Source organism: Tachyglossus aculeatus, chromosome 2 (genome assembly GCF_015852505.1).
Source record: "Tachyglossus aculeatus isolate mTacAcu1 chromosome 2, mTacAcu1.pri, whole genome shotgun sequence".
NCBI lineage: Eukaryota > Metazoa > Chordata > Mammalia > Monotremata > Tachyglossidae > Tachyglossus > Tachyglossus aculeatus.
The window spans coordinates 68,816,821-68,839,134 of record NC_052067.1 but is presented as its reverse complement, the minus strand read 5'-3'; the positions used below and the strand labels follow the sequence as shown (position 1 = coordinate 68,839,134).

The window sequence follows — 22,314 nt, the reverse complement described above, 5'->3', positions numbered from 1 at the left end:
AGTTACTTCATTCCTAAAATGGGGATTAAGACCGTGAGCCCCACGTGGGACAACCTGATCACCTTGTATCCCCCCCCCAGGGCTTAGAACAGTGTTTCACACATAGTAAGCGCTTAACAAATGTCATCATCATTATCATCATCATGTGGATCATGGCCTGTGTCCAAAACCTGATTAGCTTATCTCTACCTCAGCACTTACTACAGTGCCTGGCACACAGTAAGCATTTAAATGCCATTTTTTAAAAAATGACAAAAAGTAAAAGAAGAGGAAGAAAGAAATGAAATCCCTTCACCTCAGCTACCAGTGAAAACGACGGTAGGGAAAACAGAACTATTAATAAAAACTGACAGCACTAGACACCACTCTCCCTTGCTGGCACAACCCACAGGTAAGACTCATATCCTGTAATCTGAATCAAAGAAGAAAATAAAACCTCAACAACACATTAACCTGCTTTGGAGCTGAGGCAGGGGGTGGAAAAGTCAGGTACAGGCGTTTTGAAACTGAACAACAAAGTTCAGAAAACAAGCTGCAGAGACGACCTGAAGAAATGAGTAAAGTCACTTTTGGGAAACAACACTCACCAACGTAGTCTCAACAAGAATTAGGAAAAAATGAGTTACACAGACATCTGTGCAAGCAATTTTCAAAAAAACTAACTTTTATTTCAACGAGCAAAGGATGCAAGTTTGAGCTACTAAAATCTTTTAACTTGGTATTGAGTTTGGTTGGGTGATCAACGGGTGGAAGAAACTTTATCCTACCTTGGCTTCACTGACATAGCCCCCCTCTTAGTTCTCCTACCTCTCTGACTTTTCCTCAGGTTCTTTTTCTGGCTTCTCTTCTGTGTCCTACCGTCTGACAGTGGGGGTCCCCTCAAGGCCCAGTTCTAGATCTCCTCCTATTCTCCATCTACATTCACTTTCTTGATGAACTCATTAGCTCCCACCGCTTCAACTACCATCTCTACGTAGATGATTCCCAAATCTACATCTCCAGTCCTCACCTCTCTCCTTCCCTGGAATCTCCTGCCTTCAGGACATCTTTTCCCCTTCCTTCCTCTCCCCCTCGTCCCCCTCTCCATCCCCCCCATCTTACCTCCTTCCCTTCCCCACAGCACCTGTATATATGTATATATGTTTGTACATATTTATTACTCTATTTATTTATTTATTTATTTTACTTGTACATATCTATTCTATTTATTTTATTAGTATGTTTGGTTTTGTTCTCTGTCTCCCCCTTTTAAACTGTGAGCCCACTGTTGGGTAGGGACTGTCTCTGTATGTTGCCAATTTGTACTTCCCAAGCGCTTAGTACAGGGCTCTGCACATAGTAAGCGCTCAATAAATACGATTGATGATGATGATCTTTACTTGGATGTCTCGCTGGTACCTCAAACTAAACATGTACAAAACGACTCATCTTCTCACCCAAACCTTGTTCTCCCCATGTCTTTGTCATTTCTGTAGACAATATCACTATTCTCCCTATCTGATAACCTTGGCTTTGTCCTCGACTCATCTCTCTCATTCCACCCACATATTCAATCTGTCAACAAATTCTGTCAGTTCTACCTTGGCATAATTGCTAAAATCCACCCTTTCCTCTCCATCCAAACTGACACTCCACTGATCTAAGTACTCATCCTTTCCTGCCTCGATTACTGCATCAGCCTCCGTGCTGACCTCCCTGTCTCCTATCTCTCTCTACTCCAGTCCGTACTTCACTCTGCTGCCTGGATCATTTTTCTAAAAAAATGTCCAGTCCAAATCTCCCCACTCAAGAACCTTCAATGGCTGCCCATCCACTTCAGCATCAAATAGAAACTCCTTACCACTGGCTTTAAAGCACTCAATCAGCTCATCCCCACTCATCTCACCCCACTATTCTCCTACTCCAGTCCAGCCAGGGCACTCCTCATGTGCCAGCTTACTCACGGAGCCCCGATCTCATCTATCTCGCCGCCGACCCATTTCTCACATCCTCCCCCTACCCTGGTTGCCCTCCCCTTACATACATGGCAGACCACCCTCTCCATCTTCAAAGCATTATTAAGGTCACACTTCCAAGAGCCTTCCCTGATTAAACCCTCCTTTTCCCAGCTCCCTCTCCCTTCTGTGTCGTCTATACACTTGGATCTGTGACTTTTGAGCATTTGACTTTCGCTCCATCCTCAACCCTAAAGCACTTATGTACATATCTTTAAATTAAATATATATATATATATATATATATATATATATATATATATATATATTAATGTCTGTATCCCTCTCTAGGCTGTAAGCTCATTGTGGGCAAGGAACATGTCTGTTACCTCTGTTGTACTGTACTCTCCCAAGCGCTTAAAACAGCTCTGTACATCGTAAGTGCTCGATAAATACGAACCGAATGATTGACAGAACAGAGAAGCTTGCAGCACTTGCGCGGTATAAATTCAAAACAATGTTCTCTGGATACCATTTGGGGTGGAAATAGGATGCAGAATTCCTATTATTATAGACAATGCCTTTTTTTTACTTCCTAGGGCCTTGAAAATTAAGACAGTGCTAATAACAGCCTGACAGTGTGGCAGGTCATAGTGTCAAACTACGCAAGATGTCACAGACCCCCTAGCTTGCCATTCTGATGCATTTTCTTCATTGGTCCTGGTCTGTATAAAGGAAAATAGGATCATGGCTAGATTTTCTAATTCCTCTTGTAAAACCTGATTTCACTCATGACAGATTTCCATTTGTAGGATTTCTACATACTGTGTGCCTCATGTCTTCTCCCCATCTAGGTTTTCATCCATTTTCTTATAATTATAACATCGGGACAGAAGATAAGCGGCAATCTTCTTGGGACCAAACAGACTAAACTTCTGGGTGGGGTCTTAAAGACTGAACTGAGGTTGAATAGGAAATAAAATTCCACTGTCATCACAAATGTATGCCACACATTATGCTTTTACAGCAGTCATTTTATAATGTAGGGCTTTTAACTTCACATGTTTGAAATGAACTTAGTAACCAAGCAAGTTTCAGTTTTACATTCCTCTCCTTTACCTGAAGGCTAAGTTACCTTACAGAAAATGTGACTCACTTCTTACTGATAGAGGTAATTTTCTAATGCCAAATTGTTTAACATGGTTCAAAAAGAAAGAGTTTCTGAGATGACTCAAATGTCAATACTGGTATTTAATCTATTTCACAAAAAAGCTATAGGAAGCTGAATTGAACTTTACATTCAGAGCTGTTTTCTGAGGTAGCTGAGATCACAACTGAGAAAATTCAATTTAAACAAGAGTTTCTGATAGAAGAAAGCTATCAGAAGAAATGCTTTGACTTCCCCTTTTCCATGAAAATCCACACTCTCTGCAGATGTTAAAGTGGGTTGTTTATCATTATCATTATTTGAGTACTTATTATTTGCCAAGCACTGTTTCTAGCCTTGGAGTAGAAACAAGTTAAGGTCAGATACAGTCCTTGCCCAACATTGGGCTCACCGTCTAAGAAAGAGGGAGAACAGATATTGAATTTACATTTTACGGATGAAGAAACTGAGGCCTAGAGAAGTTAAGTAATTGCCCAATGCCATACAGCAGGCTACTGGCAGAGCTAGGCTAAGAGCCCAGTCCTGTGATTTCCAGGGCCAAGCTCTTTCCACTAGGCCATACTGCTTCTCAAAAAGCAAAAACAATCTGCCATTCTAGGTCCTTAAAGTTTAATGTTCAAACACACTTTTTGCTTCAGGTTCTACAGCCAAAAATCTAAGCGTCTCAGTTCACAAAGGAAAACTTCAGAAAAGTCAGTACTGGGTAACAGCAATGGCCAAACAATGCCAGGATTCGGTGGCCAGTGGTGAAAGCCAAAAACTTGTAGGAACAGCATTCTGGCTACTCACAGACACCCACCTAAATTCTCAATTTTACCCTCTACAACTTAAACTCTTCTTCCAGAAAGCCATTGGTTTTGGCAAACATTTCTGGAGTCTATTTTTGGCTTACACAACTTCTTGAGGTAATGAACCCTTCATGTTTATCATATGCTCTTGGAAAAAATATGGATGCTGCCTCACCTTTCTTTGTTAGTAACTTTCAATCTTGTTCCCCCTTTTAGATTTAGTCTAAAGGAAAGGCTTAGATATGTTCAATCTACATTGAGAAACTTGATAACCCAGACATCCCCTCTGTACCTTTTCCACATCTCTTACGTCTCACATGAGATACTGCTAAGTAAATCAGTCTTAAGAAAAAGGGTGCAAATGGATTAAATCTACTATTATTTAATCTTTTGGAACAACTATTAATTTTGCTTCTATACTCTTCCCAGCATTTTGTTGGTCTTTTGGCTGCTGATGCATTTTGGTCAGATGATTTGAAGGGTCCTTATTTATTTAATCATATTTCTTGAGCAACATGGCCTAATGGGAGCACGGGCCCGGGGGTCAGAGGACCTAGATTCTAATTCTGGCTCTAACACTTACCTGTTGTGTAACCTTGGGTAAATCACATAACTTCTCTGTGCCTCAGTTGCCTCATCTGTAAAATGGGGATTCAATGCATGTTCTTCCTACTTTGACTGTGAGCCCCATTTGAGGATAGGGACCATATCCAACCTGATTAACTTGTAGCTACCCCACCGTTTAGAATAGTGCTTGACACAAAGTAAGCGCTTAACAGATATAAAAACAACAATTATAATAATAATCTACTGCATAGAAAGCACTGAACTAATCACTGGAGAGTACCACATAATTTGAAGACATGATCCCTGCCCCTAAGGAGCCAACAATCTAGCGGGGAGACAAACACTAAAATAAATTAGAGCATGGGGGAAGAAGCAATGCAGAAGATATGTGCATAGTCATAAGGAGGAAGAGTGGGTGAGTATATCTTATCTGAGGTGACATAAAAGTGCTGAAGGGGTGATGCAAAATTAATCAGGGAAGGATCTCTGGAGAAGTGATTTCAGAAGGGCTGTGAAGATGAGGGAACAGTGGTCTCCTGGATGTGAAGGGCCAAGTCCAAGCAGGAGAGGAAACATTATTCACTTCAGCTTCACTGACACTGTCCTCTTCTGATTCTCCTCCTATCTCTCTGGCCACTCATTCTCAGTCTCTTTCAAGGGCTCCTCCTCTGCCGCGCTTTCAAGAAATGTGGGTGTCCCTCAGGGTTCAGTTTTGGGTCTCCTATTCTCCATTTACACCCACTTCCTTGGAGGACTCATACGCTCCCCTACCTTCAACTACCACGTCTATGTGGATGATTCTCAAATCTGCAACTCCAGCCCTGATCTCTCTTCTTCTCTGCAGTCCCGCATCTCCTCCTGCCTTCAAGACACCTCTACTTGGATATCCCGCCAACACCTCAAACTGTGCAGGTCCAAAGCAGAACTCATTATCTTCCCATCTAAACCCTGTCCTCTCCCGATTATTCCGTCACTGTAGACAGCAGAACCAACCTCCCTTCCTCACAAGCCCCAAACTGTGGCATCTGTCCTTGACTAATCTCTCATTCAACCCACATATTCAATCTATCACTTAATCCTGTCAGTTTAACATTCAAAACACCACTAAAATCTGCCCTTTCCTCTCCATCCAAACTGCTCTCATGTTACTCCAAGCACTTATCCTAACCTGCCTTGATTACTATATCAGCCTCCGGGCTCACCTCCCTAATAATAACAACAATGATGATGGCATTTATTAAGCGCTTACTATGTGCAAAGCACTGTTCTAAGCGCTGGGGAGGTTACAAGGTGATCAGGTTGTCCCACGGGGGAGCTCAGTCTTAATCCCCACTTTACAGATGAGGGAACTGAGGCGCAGAGAAGTTAAGTGGCTTGCCCCAGGTCACACAGCTGACAAGTGGCTGAGTCGGGATTCGAGTCCATGACCTCTGACTCCAAACCCCGTGCTCTTTCCCACTGAGCCACGCTGCTTCTCTACCTCGTGTCTCTCCCTACTCCAGGCCATACTTCACTCTGCTGCCCAGATCATTTTCCTACAAAAACGTTCAGGCCATGTTTCCCCACTCAAGAACTTCCAGCGGTTGCCCATCCACTCCTGCACCTAACAAAAACAACTCCTTGCCATCGGGTTTAAAGCACTCAATCGTCTTGCCCTGTACTACCTTAACTCCCTGATTTCTACTCCAATCCAGCCCGCACACTTTGCTCCTCTAATGCCAAACTATTCACAGCACCTCCATCTCGCCTATCTCACCGCCGACCTCTCGCTCACGTCCTGCCTCTGGCCTGAAACCCTTCCGTTGCACGTGGATTTTCACCCTTTCTTTATTCACGCCTCCCTCAGCCTCACAGCACTTATGTACGTACCCAAAATCTATTTATTCATATTAATGTCGGTCTCCCCCTCTAGACTGTACACTCGACGTGGGTGGGGAACGCACTTACCAACTCTCTTATACTCTCCCAAGTGCTTAGTACAGTGCTTTGTACACAGTAAGTGCTCAATAAATACGATCGATTGAGGGAGGGTGTGAGATACATGCTGTCTGTGGGAGAAATGAGGATGAGGCACAGTAAGTAAGGTTGGCTTGAGGAGAACAAAGTGTCCAGGCTGGGGTGCAGTGTGAGAAAAGATAAAATAAGGAGGGGAGAGAGAGAGCTGATTGACTGCCTTGAATCCAATGGTCAGGAGTTTCTGCTTGATGCGGAAAGGAATGGTCATCCACTGGAGATTTCTGAGGGGATATGTGTGCAGACCACTGTTTTAACTAAAATGATCTGGGCAACAGAGTGAAGTTTAGACTGGAAAGGGGAGGGACGGGAGATAGGAAAGTCAGCGAGGAGGCTGAGGCAGCAGTCAAGTCAAGCTATGCCAGGTACATGGAGCCAGGTGGGGCAGGGATGAATGCAGAGGAAGGGGTGCTTTCTGGAAATACTCTGGAGGAAGAACCAAAAGGATTTTGGTGACAGACTAAATATGGGGACTGAAAGACCCAGGAGTCAAAAATAGTTTCACTGTTTTGGGCGTGCAAGACAGGGAGGATGGGTTTACTGCCAACAGTGAACAGGTCAATCAATCAATGGTATTTATTGAGTCCTTACTCTGTGCAAAGCACTGTATTAAGCACTTGGGAGAGTACAATATAAACGAGTTCGTAGGCATTCTCTGACCAAAATGACTTTACAGTCTAATGGTGGAGACAGACATTACTATAAATAATTTACAGATACGTACATAATGCTGTGGAGATGAGGGTGGGGTGAATATCAAGTGCCTAAGGGTGGGGTGAATATCTAATGCCTAAAAGGTACAGATCCAAGCGTACAGTGATGCAGAATGGAGAGAGAGTTGGGGAAAAGAGGGATTAAACAGGAAAGGCCTCCGGGAGGAGATGTGACCTTAATAAAGTTTTTGATGGTGGGGAGAGGTGGTGGCATATATGGAAAGGGAGGGAATTCCAGGCCAGAGGGAGGATGTGGGAAAGGAGTCAGTGGTGAGATGGACGAGATTGGGGCACGGTGAGCAAGCTGGTGCTACAGGAGCCAGGTGTGTGGGCTGGGTTGGAGTAAGAGATCCAGTGAGATGGGTAGGAGGGGGCAAGGTGATTGAGTGCTTTAATGCCGACGGTAAGGAATTTCTGTTTGACGAGGGGCTGAAGGGCCAACCACTGGAGGTTCTTGAGGAGTAAAGGAGACGTGGACTGAATTGTTTCTAGAAAAATAACCAACGGAGCAGAGTGACGTATGGACTGGAGTGGGGGGAGACAGGAGGAAGGGAGGTCAGAGAGGAGGCGGATGCACTAGTCAAAGTGGGATAGGATTAAGTGCTTGGATCAGGTGGCGGAGAAGATCTGTAAGGGAAGATGGAAAGCTCAGTTTTGGACACTGCTGAGCTTGAGCTGCTGGTGGGACCAATGTGTAGAGATGTACTGGAAGCAGGGGAGAAATAAAGAGAGCACAGAGAATGGGGCTACAGAAGTGGGTTTGGAGTCATCTGCAAAGAGGAGGATGGGGAGGTCAAGATCCCCAGGACAGCTATTAGGAATTATAAATTAGCTATTATCACAAGTTACGACTACACAGAGGGAAACAGAATAGATACCTTGTGCTTCCTGATTTGCCCGACATCCTCCTCTTCATCAGAATGGGAGTGTTTTTTCTTCTTGTGTTTTTTGCCTGGGCAGGAGTGATGCGTTCTGGAATCTTCCCTCTCTTCATCCAGAATAAGGTCATATTTTGCACTACAGCAGTTAAGGGCAGATTTCACATCCGGCATTGGCATGAATCAAAATAAGAAACCTCAATTATCAACAAGACTGCATAACAGCTAAAGTAGAAATGAAAAATACAGCATGGGCCCGGGAGTCAGAAGACCTGGGTTCTAATCCCAGCTCTGCCAACTGCTTGCTGTGGGACCTCGGACAAGTCACTTAACTTCTCTGTGCCTCAGTTCTCCAGTTCCCCCTCCTACTTTCATTCACTCATTCAATCGTATTTATTGAGCGCTTACTGTGTGCAGAGCACTGGACTAAGCGCTTGGGAAGCAGAAGTTGGCAACATATAGAGACGGTCCCTACCCAACCGTGGGCTCACAGTCTAGAAGGGGGAGACAGAGAGCAAAACAAACCATATTAACAAAATAAAATAAATAGAATACGTACAAATAAAATAGAGTAATAAATACATACAAACATACATACAGGTACATATATATATACTTAAACTGTGAGCTCCACGTGGGACAGGGACTGAGTTCAACCAGATTAACTTGTATTTTTCCCAGCGCTTAAAACAGTTTGACACCTAGTAAGCACTTAACAAATACCATAAATTTAAAGAAAAAAAAAACCTAAAAAATCTTCTGGAAGAATAACAGTTTACTTCTAAAATAAAAACCACCTCACAGTCTCTCTCACTGAACGGCTGCTGAAGAGGAGAAAATAGACGTTGCCGCTCGGTGAAACGATATGGGGTCAATATTCTTCAGATGACCCGTACAGCCTCAGAATGAAAAGTGCTAGGGAATTAGCTCTGTGGAAAACTGTGCACCCTGAGTGACGCAGACAGACTCTCTCTTGATGCTCTGCAGCCTACCCAATACTAGGACTCGGCTTTTCGGTCTGAGAAATCCCACCCGAATACACCGAATAGTATAGTCCCTCTCCATTCAGATCCCCTGCAACAGCCCCATCTCCAGTCCCTTCCTCTCGAACATTAACACATCACCACAGAGTAAACCCCGCTAACCCGGCGTAGCAAGGCTCCTCCACAAAAGCCGTGACCTCTGCCTCCTTTGCCAACTGCTGTAGACAGTGCTACCCTTCTGGTGGGTGCTTTCCTCTTTCCTCTGGGCTCAACGGCCTCTGATTCCATTTTTCACTTTTCTTCTCATATTCTACGTTGCGTTACTCAATAATGTTGCTTCTGGCTCTAGAGTCTCTCAGATCTGTCCCTTCTCCATTTCCTCAGTCTTCATTCAGGTATCAAGTCGTCTAGATTATTGCCATTTCCCCGTAGCTAGCCTGCAACCCCCACCCACTTTCCATTTCCAGTCCTTCCTAAAGCCAAATGCCAAAAGCCAAAATCACTTTTGCTGAAAGACTTTTGCTGTAGTCCTTACTTCAAATTAATCAATCAATCAATCATATTTATTGAGCGCTTACTGTGTGCAGAGTACTGTACTAAGCACTTGGGAAGTACAAGTTGGCAACATATGGAGACAGTCCCTACCCAACAGTGGGCTCACAGTCTAAATTACTACGATGACTCTAAAACTCCCCCTGAAGAAAAAAAGGTAAGTTTAAATCTCTCCCCTCTTGCCAAACCTCTTGTCCTTCTAGTTTATGCCCCACCCAGCCAGTTAACCTACTTTCTGGGCCCTTCCCTCTGCCCCTTCCAAACCGTTTCCCAGTCACCTGGGCCTTTGGACTACCTTCCCTACAGCCTCTTCCTTGCATCTCAAGACTATTCCTTTTGACCATCAAGAGCCACTACCTTCATCGAGTTTCCCCAACTAATCTAAACCGTGGCCCAACTATCTCTGCCACGAACCTTCTCCTTTTTCAGCCCCTTTCTCTCTTACCTAACTGCATTTAGGGAAGGAGCAGGGCCTAGCGAAAAGAGTACAGAAATAGGAGTCAGAGGCCCTGGGGTCTAATCTTGGCTCTGCCAGTTTCACTGTGCAACCTTGGCCGAGTCACTTAACTTTTCTGCCCCTCAGTTCCCTCATTTGCAAAATGGGGGACTCAATATCTGTCCTCCCTCCTACTCCTTCACATGTGGGACCTGATTATCTTGTGCCTGCCCCAGGGCTTAGAATAGTGTTTGGCACATAGTAAGCACTGTGATATAATAATAATAATTTACATATTTAACCAGTTTGAATATTTCTTTCCACATCTTACATTGTCCTGTCCTTAAGGCAGGGTCCCTCATCTCCACATGTATTCCGCTCCCAGGACTTATTACTGTTCCTGGCACACTCTAGATACTTTACAAAATATTGACAATTAAGGCTAGAATCCGAAGAATACTGGGGGGCTAGACGGCCTATATGTTTTGAGCAAGAGAACTGATGAAACACCAACAGAAGCTTGGAAAGTCCAGGAAACAAAAACGGCATTTAGCTAAGGGCGTCAAAGAAGGAATAGTCTGCTGATCTGGAAGTGATGATTGATAGCCAACGAGTAAGTAAACTTTAAATGACCTAATAGGAACGACATGTTTTATGCTCTTCGACTTGTCGCAACCTAAAGGGGCATAAATCAGTGCTTTAATAAGACAAACAGATTTCTTCTCAATTCTATAACGTTACTCGATTGAGAATGAGAGGACGTCTTCAAGAACACGAAGACCGTTTACAAGGAGAAAGGTAACTAGATGTTCTCTCTCTCCACCAAGATCGGAAGAAGGAGTCAAAGTTAAAATGCAATGTGAGGGAGTTAGTTCAAACAGAACAAAAACTAATTTCGTAACAGCGAAGGTTACTAAACATTGGTATTGATGACAGAGGGAAATTTCAGAATCTCCTTGGGAGCTTTAAAGAAATTAGGATAGAGTCTTCTCTGCCTTGGAAGGCTTAAGTAGGAGGAAAACAGATGAAATCTCAAGTCTCAAGATCACTTTCAGGACTGCGTTTTTAGACTACAAAGAATGTCACCTATTAAGGATACTCCTGTTTGGGCTTTACTTTCTCCTTTAGAGCTAATTTGGAAGTTTTGTCACGTTCCTTTTCGTAATCCTTGAAATCATCTTTTGTGTATTTCCCACCTGTTAATTCAGAAAACAAAACAGACAGCTGTTAGGTCAAATATCCAAACTCCTGTAAAATGAAAGAATGAACAGCCAACCATTTAATTATTTCAATATTAATTTTACACATAAAACCAGGGAAAGCTTTTTTTAATGCACGGAAACATTTCACAGAAGCAGCATCAATAGTTAGTCTGCTAATGTCCTTTTCTGATTTTAAAACACGTTGGCAAATTTTTCTGTGGGCTGTAACTTGGGAAAAAAACTATTATCAGCTTATCATACTCCTTTTTAAAAATTCCTTCCTAAGTTTAGATTTACAGAAAAGAGGAAAAAATAACTGCATTTCATTCTCTAATAACAATTTAAAGGAAATGAAATAGCCACAATGCTAGTCAAATGCTGCCATCTAATGATTCAGGCTACCGTTACAACCTCTTCCTCGCACCCACCTTCTTGCCTGGAAGTCCCTTCCACTTCGTGTTCATCAAACCATTGCCCTCCCCAATTTTTAAGGCCCTCCTGACATTCATTCAATCGCATTTATTGAGTGCTTACTGTGTGCAGAGCACTGTACTAAGCGCTAATGACATCTCCTTCGAGAGATCTCTCTCATCCATTTCCTTCCCCTATAGCCACTTCAGCACCTCCGCCTCTCGGTGACTATCCCTTCTCCTTCCCCAGGGCACTTATGTACATATTTGTATATTAATTCATTCAATCGTATTTACTGAGTGCTTACTGTGTGCAGAGCACTGTACTAAGCGCTTGGGAGAGTACAACACAACAGTAAAAAAAAAAACCTCATTCCCTGCCACAACGAGTTTATGGTCTGGGGGGTGGGAGGGAAGAAAGACATCAATATAAATAATATGTACTTAAGTGCTGAGAGGGGGGAAAAATAAATGGAGCAAGTCAGGGCAACGTAGAAGGGGGTGGGAGAAAAGGAAAGGGAGCACTTAGGGAAGGCCTCTTGGAGGAGATGTGTCCTCAATCAATCAATTGTATTTATTGAGCGCTTACTGTGTGGAGAGCACTAAGGCTTGGGAGGTGGGGGAGAGTATACACTCATCCTTCCCGCTATTGCTTGTAACTTATTTTAGTGTTGGTGGCCTCCTCTAGATGGTAAACTCCTCAAGGACAGGGATCCTGTCTACTGCCTTTATTGAACTCTCCCAAGCCTTTAGTACAACAGTGACTGATTATTATAAATAACAGATCTCTTTAAGTCAGTACCTCACCTAAGAACCACTAAAGTCATTCACTTGACATTTTGCCTTTATCAATCAATCAATCAATCGTATTTATTGGGCGCTTGCTGTGTGCAGAGCACTGCATCAACACCACCGTCACATCTGAGGCACGTGAAGCCAACTTAGTTTCTGTTAAGTTCTAACTAGAGACCTGCATGCCAGACCTGGCCCGAGGGTACGTACCTTTTGCAAAGATGTGGGTCAGGTCAGGTAATTAATAATAGGATACAGACAATAATAATAATGGCATTTATTAAGCGCTTACTATGTGCAATGCATTGTTCTAAGCGCTGGGGAGGTTACAAGGCTGTCCCACGGGGGGGCTCACAGTCTTAATCCCCATTTTACAGATGAGGTAACTGAGGCACAGAGAAGTTAAGTGACTTGCCCAAGGTCACACAGCTCTGACTCCCAATCCCAGGTTCTTCCCACTAAGCCACCCTGCTTCTCAACTTGACCGACTTGTATCTATCCCAACGCTCAGAACAGTGTTTGGCACATAGTAAGTGCTTAACAGGTACCAAAATTATTACAAAGACGGTTGCCCTACTCCTTTGACTAAGAGATCTGCTACACTTACCTTACCGAACAAAACCCTCAGGGACCCAGAGCAAGGTTGAGAGTCACTTTAGGCTCAGGAGTATGGTCTCTCTTTGGGAACGGGTGGAAAATCAAAATATCTATGCGGGCTTAGTCCTAAATTACACATCTTGTGACTTAATAAAGATGGTATTTATTAAATGCTACGTGCCAAGTACCGTGCTGAGATCTGAGGCTGCTACACGATAACCATAGCCACTCACACGGCTTACAATTGGCAGAGCCGGCATTTGGACCCGTGACCTCTGACTCCAAAGCCCGGGCTCTTTCCACTGAGCCACGCTGCCGGCTCCGCCAACTGTCAGCTGTGTGACTTTGGGCAAGTCACTTAACTTCTCTGTGCCTCGGTTACCACATCTGCAAAAGGGGGATTAAGACTGTGAGCCCCATGTGGGACAACCTGATCACCTTGTATCCCCCCCAGTGCTTAGAACAGTGCTTTGCACATAGTAAGCGCTTAAATACCATCATCATCATCATCATCACTTGATGTCTGGAATGTGAGAAAGATTCCTCAAAGCGAAGGGAACTCTGAGCCTCCCCTGCCTAATCCTGCTACTCAAATGAGGCCCTTCCGGTGGCCGCGGGAATAAGGAAAACCACCAACATCCTGAAGAATCAGCCGGCTAAGCTCAGCTGGAGAAGCAGTGTGGTCTAGTGGATAGAGCACAGTCTTGGGAGTCAGGAGTACCTCGTTTCTAATCTCAGACCTGCCACTTGTCTGCTCTGTGACCTTGGGCATGTCGCTTCACTTCTCTGTGTCTCAGTTACCTCATCGGTAAAATGGGGATTAAGACTCTGAGCCCCAGGTGGAACAGGGACTGTGTCCAACCGGCTTAGCTTGTATCTACCCCAGAGCTTAGTACAGTGTCTGGCACCAAGTAAGTGCTTAAAAAATACCACAAAATAAAAGTAAGTGCTGATTAAGCCATCTCTAACCTCTCATCTTCTTCACACTTAGGGGCAGTGAAATTTTTTCCCTTCCCCTCAAGGAGCACCAGAGAAGGGCTGGAGAACTGGCTACGGCATTAAGCAGGAGTAATTCATACAGGTGTTTTCCTATTGCCAGGGAGATTCATTCATTCATTCAATCGTATTTATTGAGTGCTTACTGTGTGCAGAAGCACTTGGAAGTACAAGTTGGCAACATATAGAGACGGTCCCTACCCAACAGTGGGCTCACAGTCTAGAAGGGGAAGACAGACAACAAAACAAAGCATGTGGAGAGGTGTCAAGTCATCAGAATAAATAGAAATAAAGCTAGATGCACATCATTAACAAAATAAATAGAATAGTAAATATGCACAAGTAAAATAAATAGAGTAATAAATCTGTACAAACATATATACAGGTGCTGTGGGGAGGGGAAGGAGGTAGGGCGAGGTGATGGGGAGGAGGAGAGGAAAGTGATGCACAACTCCCATGCAGCATTCCGGTCTCCTATTGGATTTTTAAATAAAAAGTGTTAAACTTAGTACATCGTCTAGACTGAAAGCTTGTTATGGGCAGGGGACGTGTCTACCAACTCTGTTACACTGTACTCAGGTGCTTAGTACAGTGATCTGAACAAAGTAAGCACTCAATAAATATGATTGATCCTTCAAAATTGTGAAGCAAGGGCACTCAAAGAGCTGTCCCTAAGGAGCTGTTTCAACAATTTTGTGATTAAATTACGTTACCTTCGAAGTGGATATTTTAATAAATCCAAAATGTGCAAAGTATTCACCCACAAAATGACCCAAAAATTATTCTTGAAGAGAAATAGGCAGTGGCCAGGTTTTCCTATGTGGATGTATCTATACGTGACAGGCATAACATTAAGAACTGTTTCTCCTATCAATTTCCACATTCAAATTTTTCACCTCTCATACAAAGCAAAATCTAAACAAAGAAATGTAATGCGAAAGTACCTTTCCCTCTCCATTTGATCTTTGCAACGGACTGGCTAAAATCTACATGAATTCTTCTGTCATCTATAAGCACGTTATCCATCTTGAAGTAGGCTTTCTCACAATCTTCTTCCTATTGGCAGTTTTATATGGAAATTTCCAAAAATAAAAATAAAAAATTTACTCAATACACTGAAAGCCAATGTTAGCAAATTTCCATAATTAAAATAAACCCTGATGAACGAGTCAAAGAATACATGTGATGATACTTAAGTCCTGGAAACAAGATGTCCAGAATGGCACAGGGCACTAGGGGCCTTGTCTCTTTGAACCTACTGAAAGTTGGGGTTGTGCGAAGGAGTGTAAGCAGTTAAATACCACATTTATCATTATTATTCCACTTCCAACAGAAGAACCCAATAAATGGTGACATCACGTTTTTTACCCTTATTTACAATTATGATCGAATGAACATACCAGAAAAAAAGATCTAGGAAAGAAGCTTTACTCAATGATAAACTTGGGTTTCAGTACAAGCCCAATGTCACCAAATAATTCCTAAGTGTCCCCACTCCTAATTAGTTGTCTGTTGCAGATAGGTTATTTGAGAAAACTCAGATTTGGAAGAAGTATTCTGGTCACAAAAAGCAAGAAAGGATTTTGCTGTATGAGCCTTAATCTAAAAGGCCTTGTAGCGACAAGTTCAATTAAAACAGCCAACTCATTTCCGAAGTTTAAGAATTATTGCTAATTAGTGCTAATCTCTGAAGTTGTACAATCAGCAGATGAGTTAGTCAGCTGACACTGTGGCCCAGGGTCTGGAGCATCCCACAGCTGGAATCCCCAAACTAAATGAGAACTTGCTTTTACATCCATTCAGAATGAGAGAATTTCTGTTTATCAGCGCGGATGTGAATGCCAAAAGTTCCTGCACAGTCAGAGCTGTTTTATTTTCCGACCACATTTTGGATAGTTCCCAAAGAGGACTGATCCTCTAAGGGAAACCCCTCCCTCCTAGCGAAGGAGTTAACAGTGATCGGAAGGTAGTTATGGCCTCCCCGTGTTAGGGAGAGGGCTATTAGAGTTATATTATATATTATATTATAGATTATAGGGGGGATGTCCTAACAAAGCCGTGTGCCCTAATGGAAAGAGTACCGGCCTGGGAGTAGGAAGGATCTGGGTTCTAATCCCGGCTCTGCCACGTGTCTGCTGTAAGACCTTCGCAAGTCACTTCACTAAATTACCTCATCTGCAAAATGGGGATTGACTTAATACAAGCGCTTAGTATAATGCTCTGCACACAGTAAGTGCTCAATAAATACCATTGAATGAATGAATGAATGAGTGGATGACTGTGAGCCCTGTGTGGACTGTGTCCAACCTGATTAGCTTACATCTACCCCAACTCTTAGTTCACTGCCTGGGGCATAGTAAGCGCTTAACAAATACCTTGAAAAACAAAGCAAAAAACAGTCTTGGGCAGTGGGCAAGCCCAGCACGGTGTTTAACTGGGATGATTAGGAAATGGCTACAGAAATGGGACAAAATTTCTGCCACCCTATTCCAGGAGGATTGTGGAAATTCTAGCTACCTTAAAGGCTGAGAAACAGGTGTAACGGGCAAAACACTTGAAGTGAGCTAGAGGTCTCTGGAATATGACGCCTCCACTGGGACCCAAACTATTAATAATTGAGGAACTAGAGGTAAAGGAGGGCATAGAAGAGGGAAGGAGGTGGAAATTAAAGGTTGAATGTCGTGCTGAGACTTGAATGTCACCGAAGCCCAGCTAAAGCCCAGAATTGAAAGTAACTTTGAAAGTTTTAAGACCCTAGATTCACGCTCAGGGAAATATACACAGCACTTTGCAGCTGAATTTTATTTTAAGCTCTTTTGGCCTTATATTGGTGGAATCATGTTGATTGTTCCTAACTTTCTGAATATGGGTTGCTCTTTAAATACCCACTCTATTTTGAGCGTTAGGGAAATATCATTTCTTTTCTTCTATAAAAACTTACAGCCTAGGCACCTTGAGTTCTGGGCACCCACATCTATATCAAAAGCACATTATCAAAAGCAGGATGGGATCCTGAAAGGTCCTCTGAGAACAGCTACCTGCTTCCGCTTCAAGCAGGGCAAATACCAGAATTCCAACTGATTGCTGTGTCAGTTCAGGGCACCGGAACTTTCCGTTGCGGGACAGCGGTAGCTTACCAGAGGAATCTTGGGGTGTTTAGCTACACAACGTTCCCCAAATGAGTAGGGAATTCCCCTGTCTCCCCCAGTGGCCATGCCAACTAATTTGACAAAATCAAAACCATCAGAATTGACTTCCCTGACATCACCCCCTCATCTCTCCACACATCTGCCGTCGCTATCTTAAATGCTCTCAAAAGCTCTGCCTGCTTTCAAAATCTAGCCCCTCCACCTGGGCCTCCAACCCTATTCCTCCTCAACTCATAAAACAACTACGCCCGCTCTTCTTTCCTCCATGACCAGCTTCATCCACTCACTTTATTGGTTCCTTCCCCCGCTGCCTTAAAGCATCTGACATCTCCCCCATCCTAAAAAACCTTGCACCATTCAGAAATCATCCCATCTCCGTCCTGCCACACTCTTAGGACGGGTTGTTTATACCCGCTGCCTCTACACTGTTCTCCTCTCCAGTCACTTCCATTTCCTTCACTCCGCTGAAACCACTTTCTCCACAGTCACCAATTACCTACTTCCCACATATCCAATGGACTACCTTCTACCCTATTTCTCCTCAGCCTCTGGGCTGTCTTTGATATGATCCTCTCCTGTCTTTCCTGTCTCCCACTTAACTGTGGATAATAATAATAATAATAGGCATTTAAAAGCACTTACTATGCGTTAAGCACCAAATTAAGTGCAGGGGTTGGTACAAAGGTCAGACACAGTCTCTGTCGCTCATCAGGCTCACAGTCTACGTACGAGGGGGAACAGGTATTCAATCTCCATTTTACACATGAGGAAACTGAGTCATAGGGAAGTTAAATGACTTGTCCAGGGTAATCTGCAGACAAGTGGCAGAATCAGGATTAGAACTCAGGTCTTCTGATTCCCAGGCCCTTCCTCTTTCAACCACACCACAGTGCAACTTGAGGCTCAGGTCTGGGTTGGTCCCCTTCTCTTCTATAACTATATCCACCCTCTTACCGAGTTTATTCGCTCCCTCAGCTTCAACTATCACCTCTAGGCAAATGACTCCCAAATCAACCTCACCTGTCATTTCCTTCGTCTCCAGGGCCTCTCTCCCTGGATGTCCCTCCTGCCACATCACGCTCAACACGTCCACAACTGAACTCCTCATCTTCCCTTCCGAATCCCACCATGAACAGAACTTTCCTTAACAGCTGACAACACAGTCACCCTCCCTGCCTCTCAAATCTGGAACCTTGGCACTTTCTTTGATTCTCCCTCTTTTTCAGTGGCTGCACATCCCGTCTATCAATAAATCCCGTTGTTGGTTTCTCCAGAACGTTTCCAGAATCCACAACTTTCTCACCACCCATATGGCCACCACCCAGGTCCAGGTACTTCTCATATCGCAGTTTTACTACTGCATCGACCTCCTTGATGATCTCCCGGCCTACAACCTCTCCCATCTCCAGTCCACACTTCATTCTGCTGCTCCTCTAGACTATAAGGTCACTGTGGGCAGGAAATGCGCCTACCGACTCTATCGCGCGGAACCGAAGCGCTTAGTTCAGTGCTCTGCACAGTAAGTGCTCAGTAAATGCTGCCACTTCAGCAATTCTACCTCACTTAGGCATTAAGATACCCAGGTTCTCCTACCCTGTAGCACTTACAGACATATCTTGGCACAGCACTACTTCCTCTTACCTTTAATTCACTCACATATCCCGCTATCCTGCAAGACCGTAAGCCTCGAGTACAGGGATCGTGTACGCTCATTAGTCTGATGAGACTGATGATTAGACCCAAGACGCTTAGGTTAGTGTCCTTCACCTAGAAGGTGCTTAAGAAATGCAATTGACTGATTGCTGAGGATCCCGTTGGACTTGAATATGCAGGCTGAAAGAGGGGAGTCAAGCTTATGACAAAGATGTGGGTTTGAGAGACACTGGCTGGGATTACAGCACACTCCATCGGATCAGGGTGGAAAAAATTCCTGGCCGGGTTCAAACAGCACATACCCTGGACACGGATGCGGTCTTCTGTGGGTGGGGGTGAGGTGGCATTAAGGAAGCACCAGGGGTAGAGCAGTAACTGTTACACGCGACCAGGGCTCTCTTCCTAATTCCATGACTCCTACCGCTCGTCTTTAGGACTCAGCAGAGCCCAAATGCCCCATCTCTCTGCACGCTGGCTAACAAAGCTTTAACTGGCGTATTCTTCCAAATCCTTAGCTATTGGTTTAGCAGCAGAGAGACAATATTGGGAACGGTGGATAGGAGTGCTTCACACAACAATGGCACGTGAAAGATAAAAGTTTAACAGGAACAGAAGGAATACAAAAAAATTAATCAATGAATGCCACCTGGCATCCTGCCCTGCATGATGCTGGTTTCCTGATGACCAAGCTCAGCGCTACTCATTTCCCCTTATATGACTGTCCTAAATTATCTCAGCAACCAGTCATTCAAGACTACTGACCACTCTGGCCTCAAAGAAGCAGTAACTCCGTTCGGCATGCACCCTGGATATCTGAATGGCCCCAAATTAAGATGCCGGATTCTCTCAAGCCTGCAACTTTGGCATTAGCTTGACTTCCCTCTTTCAACCGGCATATTCAATCAATCACCAAATCCTTTTAATTCTTCCTTGATAAGATCATCACAATCTCCTCTTCCCTCTCCATCCACGCTGCCATAGCCTTGGCATTCATTCATTCATTCAGTCGTATTTATTCACTCATTCATTCAATCGTATTTATTGAGCACTGTACTAAGCGCTTGGAAAGTACAAGTTGGCAACATATAGAGACGGTCCCTACCCAACAGCGGGCTCACAGTCTAGAAGGGGGAGATAGACAACAAAACAAAACATATTAACAAAATAAAATAAACAGAATATGTACAAGTAAAATAGAGTAATAAATACGTACAAGCATATATACATATATCCAGGTGCTGTGGGGAGGGGAAGGAGGTAAGGCGGTGGGGATGGGGAGGGGGGGGAGGGGGAGAGGAAGGTGGGGGCTCAGTCCGGGAAGGCCTCCTGGAGGAGGTGAGCTCTCAGTAGGGCTTTGAAGGGAGGAAGAGAGCTAGCTTGGCAGATGTGCGGAAGGAGGGCATTCCAGGCCAGGGGGAGGACGTGGGCTGGGGGTCGACAGCGGGACGGGCGAGAACGAGGCATGGTGAGGAGATTAGCGGCAGAGGAGCGGAGGGTGCGGGCTGGGCTGGAGAAGGAAGGAAGGGAGGTGAGGTAGGAGGGGGCGAGGAGATGGACAGCCTTGAAGCCGAGAGTGAGGAGTTTTTGCCTGATGCGTAGGTTGATTGGTAGCCACTGGAGATTTTTGAGGAGGGGAGAAACATGCTCAGAGCGTTTCTGCACAAAGACGATCTGGGCAGTAGCATGAAGTATAGATTGAAGTGGGGAGAGACACGAGGATGGGAGATCAGAGAGGAGGCTGATGCAGTAGTCCAGTCGGGATAGGATGAGAGATTGAACGAGCAGGGTAGCGGTTTGGATGGAGAGGAAAGGGCGGATCTTGGCAATGTTGCAGATGTGAGACCGGCAGGTCTTGGTGATGGATTGGATGTGAGGGGTGAACGAGAGAGCGGAGTCGAGGAGGACACCAAGGTTGCGGGCTTGTGAGACGGGAAGGATGGTAGTGCCGTCAACAGTGATGGGAAAGTGAGGGAGAGGACAAGGTTTGGGAGGGAAGACAAGGAGCTCAGTCATTGGCAGCTATGAGAAGCATATGAGAAGCATAGAGAAGCAGCGTGGCTCCGTGGAAGAGCGCGGGCTTTGGAGTCGAGAGGTCATGGGTTCAAATCCTGGCTCTGCCAATTGTCAGCTGTGTGACTTTGGGTCAGTCAGTTAAATTCTCTGTGCCTCAGTGACCTCATCTGTAAAATGGGGATTAAGACTGTGAGCCCCACGTGGGACAACCTGATCACCTTGTATCCCCCCCAGCGCTTAGAACAGTGCTTTGCACATAGTAAACGCTTAACAAATACCATTATTATTATTATTATCGCCTGAAACAACTACTGCAGCAACATCAGCCAATACTTCTCCCCATCTTCAGAGCCCTTCTAAAATGGCATCTTCTCCTCCAAGCTTTCCCTAACTCATTTCTTCACCCCCTACTGCAACTGCAGCAGTTCCGTGTCATCTGTGCATGACAGTACTCAACTCCCATGCATTTGGGTACTCCCCCAGTAGCCCTTGCCCTTATGTACATATCTTTGAACTCTGTTGCTTCCTCCTGTGTGAAATTTATTTTAGTCCTTATCTCCCCAACCAGATCACAAGCTCCTCGAAGGCAGCTGCTGGGTCCACTGTAGTCTCTCCTTAGTAACACTGCTTGGCACAGAGTCGCACTCGAATACTACTGGTTGATTAAGATGAACTGGAATGTCCTTTTCTGAAATTCAAACTCTGGTCTGCTGGGTGAGAACTCAAACTTTAACAAGATTTTTCGCACTCTAAAAGAAACCTAAAATGAAAACAACGAACAGCATAAATGTACCTTTTCAAACTCAATAAAGGCATAACAAAGAGATTCTCCTGTCTTCCAGTCTCGAATAACTTCACAGCTGGAAAGGCAACAGAAGAGGGATATAAATCATATCGAGTCAAAAAGACACCACACCTACTCTTCAACTGACAAATTCCTTTACGGGTAGCAAAATAAACTATTTTCTTAAGGAAAACGAGGGATTACTTGAGGTGTATGTAGTACTTCCTGTATTTATTTAACAATATCTCTACTGAGGGCCACACATCACCTCAACATGGGAAATGAAGCCTCCAATTGCCTACTCATTCTACAGTCCCACGGTACTTACTGAAAGGTTAAAGGAAGAAAAGTAAGTGTTTTATGTTTATTCTTCGTCGTTCAGGGAGACTAATTCAGTCAAGTCCTAAGTGATTAAAATTCTGTCTCTTGAAATTAAATTTATGTAGCAGGGTTTTTTTTAAGAACTGGATTAAAACCAGTTAAAAGAAGGCATGTGTAGACTAGCTGCATCCCAAAACAGAATTCTGCAAGGAATAAGGAGTGTATATTTTTCCTGGTATGGTTATGTTTACGGGTGATTTAGGGTGTTTTTCATCCGGGTTCCGCTAGCCGACTACTCCCTATCGCTTTCCACTGTAACTGGCCTCTGTGGAGCTTTTACAGAAGTCTGCTTTTTTATGACCTTC

At 44.2% G+C, this 22,314-nt stretch overlaps 1 protein-coding gene across 2 annotated transcripts in view; it reads right to left on the bottom strand.

Moving 5' to 3' along the window:
- PPIL4 (peptidylprolyl isomerase like 4) overlaps positions 1-22,314 on the bottom strand; it is a 45,953-nt gene that overhangs the window by 5,663 nt on the left and 17,976 nt on the right. For both annotated transcript variants that reach the window (XR_005454917.1, XM_038760675.1), the window contains exons 9-12: positions 21,638-21,704; positions 14,974-15,085; positions 11,132-11,228; positions 8,062-8,200 (exon numbers count right to left, since the gene is read on the bottom strand). Coding sequence is in view for 1 of the 2 variants with exons in the window: in XM_038760675.1 (XP_038616603.1) it covers positions 8,062-8,200; positions 11,132-11,228; positions 14,974-15,085; positions 21,638-21,704 (415 nt within the window). In the remaining variant the exon portion in view is untranslated. The remainder of the gene's footprint in view (positions 1-8,061; positions 8,201-11,131; positions 11,229-14,973; positions 15,086-21,637; positions 21,705-22,314) is intronic.